At 39.8% G+C, this 7,299-nt stretch overlaps 1 protein-coding gene across 1 annotated transcript; it reads left to right on the forward strand.

Moving 5' to 3' along the window:
• The first annotated feature begins 3,640 nt into the window (after window positions 1-3,640).
• Window positions 3,641-4,876, forward strand: LOC139434028 (general transcription factor II-I repeat domain-containing protein 2A-like). The gene has a single exon (XM_071203398.1). The coding sequence runs from the start codon at window positions 3,641-3,643 to the stop codon at window positions 4,874-4,876; it is 1,236 nt and encodes a 411-aa protein (XP_071059499.1).
• Window positions 4,877-7,299: the final 2,423 nt, after the last annotated feature.

A 7,299-nucleotide genomic window follows, 5' to 3' on the forward strand; every position in this document is an offset into this window, starting at 1 on the left:
GCGTTATTTATTCCATGCCTGAGGACAGGCAGTTTTTTTCTCTCCTTTTTAGATTGTCATGGGTGTTAATAAAATACTTGGTGCATTGGCGCCACCTACTGAACAAGTGACCTTTTTTTCACAGATAAAATTGCTGCCACTCTCCAAATTGCTCATGAAGTAACATTGTTAAATGGAATCTATAAAAATGCTTCTCTTTCGATGTACATTATCATCACTGATTAGAGAACTACAGGAACATTATAATTCAGATAAAGAGATAGCAGTATGCAAAGTTAAAGCTGAACTCAATGCGCTACTTACCAAGAGAGCTACATTTCTGATTCATAGGGTAAGAAACACAGAATATCTAGATGGAAGTAGACCGAGCTCCCTGCTGGCAAGTAAACTCCGAAATAACGAGCAGCTGGCCCAAATATCCAACCCAGTCTCACGGCATTTCGTGTTCACCAACACGATTTTTAATCTATTGATTCGTATTCACCAACACGATTTGCCCCTTTTTTTCGTGTTGCACAGCACGATTTTAAAAGCAATGTATTTCTACTGCCTGCAGCACGTCTTTTTCTCCGGTCGGGTCGTGGGAGACCGGAAGCTGTGTGGTTCATAAAAACATGTTCTTACTCAATATCAAGCCACAGTTATTACTTTTATTTTAAATCGTATAATTTCTGACTTTTGTTGTCGTCTGTGAGGAAAATAAATGGGGCTCAGAGCCTCAGGATACTGAAATCTGTATTTTTAAATATTTTTTCCTTCTAATTTGTTATTCTTTTCAAAATAACACACTGTTATTTACTCACCAATAACACACAATTATCCTTGCTTTTATTTATTGGTTTAATTCCATAATCTCGGGCTTTTTTGCGTCCGTCAGGAACTGAATTTCAAAATAAAAATAACCGGAAACAGACGTAGGCCTATAAGGGACATTTCGAGCATCGTTGCGATTGTCAACATTTCTGAGTTTAGGATGGCCGAAGACACTACACTACCCATAATCCCCAGCTATCCTACAGTCCCCGTAAGGTTACGCAGAGCGTCAAACAGCTGTGTGAAATGGAAACCACGCCAGACTATCCAAAACTGGAATCGAACACCCCCTCAGAACTACACATGCTGGCTATTGTGTTTCGCAAAATGTTCTATGGGACGTCTCTACTGAACGTTTTCGTTTTTCCCACAATTAGAAGTTGCCAGTATTAAACACATTGGTGTTATCAAATGTAAAACATATAATTAATAAATGGGTGAAAATCCCTTGTGTCCATAATGCGCAGCATTAATATATACCCACATGACAGCTCATTGCTACTTTGTAATTCTACTCCACTACAATTCAGAGGTTAACCTGGTATTTTTACTCCACTGCATTTACTTGAGTTACTTTGCAGATTCTGATTAATTATGTGAAATATAAACAACCCTTAAATCAGACTTTAGTTACACCTGAGTAAAATTCAGGTAAGGTCAATTTCTTAGCTAGTATGTTGCCTTTATCTCCACCAGACGGTTTTTGGGACAAACTTCAGAATAGGATTTCAAAATATATTTGGAAAAACCAATACCCAAGAATCAGATACAAAGTTTTACAATATGACAAAAACAGTGGAGGCCTTAATGTTCCCAATCTCGAGCACTATTATTATTCCTTCACGCTTCGAGCCATGAAAAACTGGATTGATGAAAGCACCAATGTACCGTGGATTAAAATTGAAAGAAGTATAGTCTATCCCCTTAAACTTGGTGATGTCTTATTTTCTGCCATGTCGCCATATGACTGTATGCAAACATTTGGACCAATTATTGGGCAAGCCGTGAAAGTGTGAAAACATGTGGAGAAATTGTGCAATTGGTCTGTAGATTGGCATAGTAACATACCCATTTTTCATAACCTGTTACTACGTATTGGGAAAAAAGCAATCCAAGTCCCACGATGGCAAACCCGAGGAATACATTATCTTTCTGACATAACCAACGACAACGGCTTGATGTCCTTCCAATAATTGAAAGATACGTATAATGTGCCTGGCTCTTCCTTCTTTTTCTACTTACAACTACGTACTGCCATGCGCACATATGGAGTTCCTTGGAATCAACCTCTGCCAACACATCAATTGGTTAAGGTCATATTAAGTCCAAACAGTGTGAGCGGCACTACTTTATATATATATAAAAAACTGCAAGATAAATTAACCGGATATATTGACATCTCTGCAGTATGGAACGCAGATCTAAAAAAATTTACGCAGACTATTCATTGGAAGAGAATATGGAATAATATCTCCTTAACATCGAATGACCACAATCACCAATTGATACAGTATAAAATGATACACATATATTACCTGTCAACCAGAAAATGCTGTCAATTAAGGATGATTCCAAGCCCCATAGCCTATGCCTTCTCTGTAACCAAAAGACTATTGGCACATATGTACACATGGTTTATGAATGTACTGCAGTAAGAACGTTCTGGAAACAGGTTATTGACATTGTATCTGAGATTATTGGAGTTCACATACCCTGTCTCCCAAATATTGTATTGTTGAATGATGATTCTTCTCTTGATCTACAGAAACATCAGAAAAGGGTGCTTTTCGCTGGTCTAACAGCAGCCAAAAAAATAATAGTAATACGATGGAAAACCCCACATACTTTATTTATTAAGCAATGGATATCATCCTTCCATGACCTACTAATTTCAGATATGTCAATCGCTTCTGCTAATAAGGCTAAGGGGGAAACATTAGAGGCTATTCAAAGAGCTGCTGATCGGGTAATATCATTCATGTAAATCAGGTGTCTCAGACTCCAGGCCCGCGAGACAGTTTCTCATGGCCCCGTTGTTGATATCATGTAATAGTGTTAATCTGGCCCACGCGTTTACGTTTGTGCTTTCAAATTTTAATTACATTTTTGGATTGATCCCGCTGCTGGCAGGGAACTGCTGCGCGCAGTTCCCTTGCCTCTCCCCCCTCCGAGGGAACTCCGCCACGTCAATCAAATGCGTGCAGTGAGTGATCCAAAAGTGACAGAGTGGAAGGAAAATATATCGCCCAGTCATGTCTACATCAAAACTTTCAGGGAAAAGAAAAGTCGATGATGACCACAGAAGATTTCAGGAGAAGTGGCAGACTGAATATTTTTTTGTCGAGTACAGGGGAAATGCAACGTGCCTTATATGCACAGAGAAAATCGCTGTATACAAGGAGTATAACGTCAAACGTCACTACTCAACTAAACATGCAGAGTATGCAAAATACCTGGGAGACGAGAGAGAGAAAAGAGTCACAGAGCTAAAAAAAAATCTATGGAAGCAACAAAATCTCTTCAAGAAAGGACGCAATGAGGCTGATTCAGCAGTCGAAGCTAGCTATGTGGTGAGTGAGATGATTGCTAAGGCGGGAAATCCGTTTACGGAAGGAGAGTTTATAAAAAAGTGCATGTTGCAGGCTGCAAGTATAGTCTGTCCGGAAAAGAAGGGTCAGTTCAGCCTGTCAGCTAACACAGTGGCAGAGCGCATTTCTGACTTATCAAGTGACTATATGATCAGCTGTGCGACAAAGCCAAACTTTTCTGTGCATACTCTGTGGCTCTTGATGAGAGCACGGACATCACTGACACCGCTCAGCTCGCAATGTATGTCCGTGGTGTTGATGACAAGTTTGAAGCGACAGAGGAGTTGCTTACAGTGAAACCAATGCATGGCCAGACCACCGCTCAGGAGATATTCCAGCAACTGTGTGATGCCATTGCGGATATTGGTCTGCCATGGAAGAGGTTTGTTGGAATTACGACCGACGGAGCGCCATCAATGACAGGGAGGAAAAATGGGCTGGTGGCACTTGTTCAAAGAAAACTGGAGGAGGAGGCTATTGCTCTGCACTGCATTATCCATCAGCAGGCCCTTTGCAGCAAATGCTTGAAGTTTGACAATGTGATGTCTGTTGTTGTGAAATGCATCAACCATATCAGATCCAGGGGCTTAAAGCACCGCCAGTTCCGTGCTTTTTTGGAGGAAATTGAGTCAGAATATGAGGATGGGCTCTACTTCACAGAGGTGCGTTGGCTCAGCAGGGGACACGTCCTGAAGAGGTTTTTTGAGTTGAGAACAGAACTGAACGTATTCATGCTGGAGAAGGGTGGGATGGCTGTTCCCGAGCTGAGTGATCCCAAATGGCTCATGGACTTAGCTTTTCTTGTTGACATCACACAGGAGCTGAATGCACTGAATAAGAAGTTGCAGGGCCAGGGCCAGCTTGTCAGTGCAGCATATGACAATGTCAAAGCATTCTCTACAAAACTGGTGTTATGGAAAGCCCAGCTCCCTCGGAAAAACCTCTACCATTTCCCAGCATGCAAGGCTCTCATGGACAAGGGCACAGCATTCAGTGGTGAGAAGTATGTTGATGCCATTGTGAAGCTACAGGAGGAATTTGATCAGCGGTTTGCAGACTTCAAGACACACAGAACCACTTTCCAAATGTTTGCGGACCCCTTCTCCTTTGATGTGGAAAATGTCCCTGGTGTGCTTCAAATGCAGCTCATTGACCGGCAGTGCAATTCTGAGCTCAAAGCCAAGTTCAGGGAAGTGAATGGGAAAGCAGACAAGCTTGGACAGTTCATAAGAGAATTGTCCCCTCCTTCCCTGAGCTTTCCAGGATGTTCAAGCGGACCATGTGCCTTTTTGGGAGCACATATGTGTGAACAGCTCTTCTCCACCATGAACTTCAATAAGTCAAAGTTCAGGTCCAGACTTACTGATGAACATCTTCAAGCCATACTAAGGGTTTCAACTGCTTCCTCCCTCAAACCAAATGTGGCTCAGCTGTGTGAGAGGAAGCGCTGCCAGGTCTCTACCAGCAAGGAGTAGGCAAGAGCAACTGTAAATAGTTATGTTGTGAAGAACCGTTCATGTTAAGAAGATGTTGAAGAACTGTTAATGTTGTATTTTTTAATACATTTTTTGTGGAATACTTGAAGCGGCCCAGACGTGCCCAGACTCTACGTCCAGCGGCCCCCAGGTAAATGGAGTCTGAGACCCCTGATGTAAATGATGATTGTACATATACGCACACCTTGGTGCAATTGTGGTTTATTAGGAGTTAATCGCAATTCAGCTTAAACAGATGACATGTTATGTGGGGAAAAATAGAATGAATGAATGTATTTTATGTGGATAAATTGTTATGCTATAATATATATATAATATATAGATGAACTCAGACGATTGCTAAAAAACATCAGGTAGGATTTTCTGTGAAATGGCAAGATGGGTGGGAAGAGGGGGGGACGTGGTGGCATGGGAAAGGGATTCCGTATATATATATATATATTTTTCTTTATTTTTTTTTTATTGTCTATATCATTTGTATCTGTATAAGTCCCTTTTGTGAGGGCAAAAAAAAAAAACAACAATAAAAAGTTGGTCAAAAGAAAAATGCTTCTCTTTCTAATCAGTGTCCTCTTTGCAGATACAATAAGATAAGATGGATCTTTATAGATTGTAAACTCACACACTTTTTTTTCAAGATTCAAGGCTTTTATTGTCATACAGTGTAGATATGTCAATGAAAATCTTAGGTCACAGACTCCTCCAACGGTGCAACATAATAAAACAGACAAAATAGTTAAAATAGTGCAAGTAATACAAATACAATTCTATCTTGAATTTCTATATGGCAGATTTTTCAATTACTGCAGATTCTCATGTAAATTAACTTGCAGCTTTGGCCACAAACATTTCAGTTAGAAAAGGTTGCAGCTTTTTAGCTTTATTACAAACAATTTCAGTGGAGTGTCCAAAATGACCCACGAACAAAAGTGTGCATCAGCGAGGTGGGTTCCAATTTGTAACTATCAAAAATATGTGGTCTTTGTGTGTGTGAGACAAACAAATGTTTCACTCTGTTGACACTTAGTGCATTTCAGTCAAAAACCTTGGTTTCCCGGTACATGACCATCTCATCATTCCACAACTCAGAATCACACTGTTTGCAAACACAGTTTTCCAGTCACTCTCACCAGGCACACGTTACTGAGCAAAGTGTTTGCTCTTCTGTTTGACGTTACAAAGTGATACAAAGTCCAGCAGTTATCTGAGTACCTGTTTGCTACAGGAAGTGTTTATTTATGGGAAGTGTTAGGGACTACAAAAAGGCTAAAAGTCAGCAACAAAAGAAAGCCTCTGTTATGTGGATTGTTTTGTGTCTGCAAGTTCTCCAATCTTATTTAAGATGAGTACAGGTTTAAAACCATATGAAATGGTTGATAGATTTAGATAGATTTCAAGCTGTTTACGATGAATAGGCATAATGAGGTCAGGTTTACATTTATAGTGTAACGTGTTCAGCTGAATCACTAAATATGTGACTTCATCAGTGTGTGAGTGTGTGACCAAAATAAAGCACCAAACGTCAGTGTTGTAACACTGTAGTGCCTAGACGATTCAATGTGTGGACTGGGTGCTGACGTTTACCATCTGTACTAGTTACTGTATTATCAGTCTGTCAAAGACATCTATTATCCTTAGACAAAGTAAAAGGCCCGGACAAACTAAACATTCATAATTAATTACTGGCCAACAAAATTGCATTTGAACACACCTCAAAGACTGTCAGCCAATCTGACCGACCGAAATTGACCAAATGGATGAAAATCAGCTTTATGTGCAAAGGCACAAAAGAGGGCTGACCCAGCCTCTGCTTCCAAATGGTTAGATGCTGGATGTAACAATACAACATTAAAACCAGTTAAAAACAAATTCCTCATGTTAGCAAATTATTTTGTAATTAAACCCAATTGTAATTGATGCCCACTATTTTACCTCTCAAACCACTCTGTAATCATGCATGTTGTGGGCCCTTTTTTTATTTGGCAAGTGCAATGAACAAGGTTAAAGCTCTGAAACACAGTTTTTCCCAGAATTCACCATTCCTCCTGACTCACAGTTCATCTTCCAGTTAAATCTAGGTGGGGCAAATTACTCATCTTTATGATAAGACAGTGTTGTGACAGATGGTATGATGTCAATGAACTGATCCTCTACTTCAGGGGTGTCAAACTCAAATACACATAAAAAAATGGATACTAGTCGAAGGCCGGACTGGTTCAATGTTTATTGCAAAATGTATTGAAATGAAAGTATTGCACATATTAAACCTGGAACTAACAAAGCTTAAATTATTGCCTATAAAAACAACATTAAACATTAAATAATCAGTTGCATTCATTTCTTATGGCTCTATCTGCAGCTTTTCCAGAGTCATTTCTTATGATTACATTTTTACACAGGCC

Source organism: Pseudochaenichthys georgianus, chromosome 6 (genome assembly GCF_902827115.2).
Source record: "Pseudochaenichthys georgianus chromosome 6, fPseGeo1.2, whole genome shotgun sequence".
Lineage (NCBI taxonomy): Eukaryota > Metazoa > Chordata > Actinopteri > Perciformes > Channichthyidae > Pseudochaenichthys > Pseudochaenichthys georgianus.

What these genes read in the sequence shown, in the direction of transcription:
- LOC139434028 (XM_071203398.1), top strand. Translation starts at nt 3,641, where the DNA reads ATGTATGTCCGTGGTGTTGATGACAAGTTTGAAGCGACAGAGGAGTTG.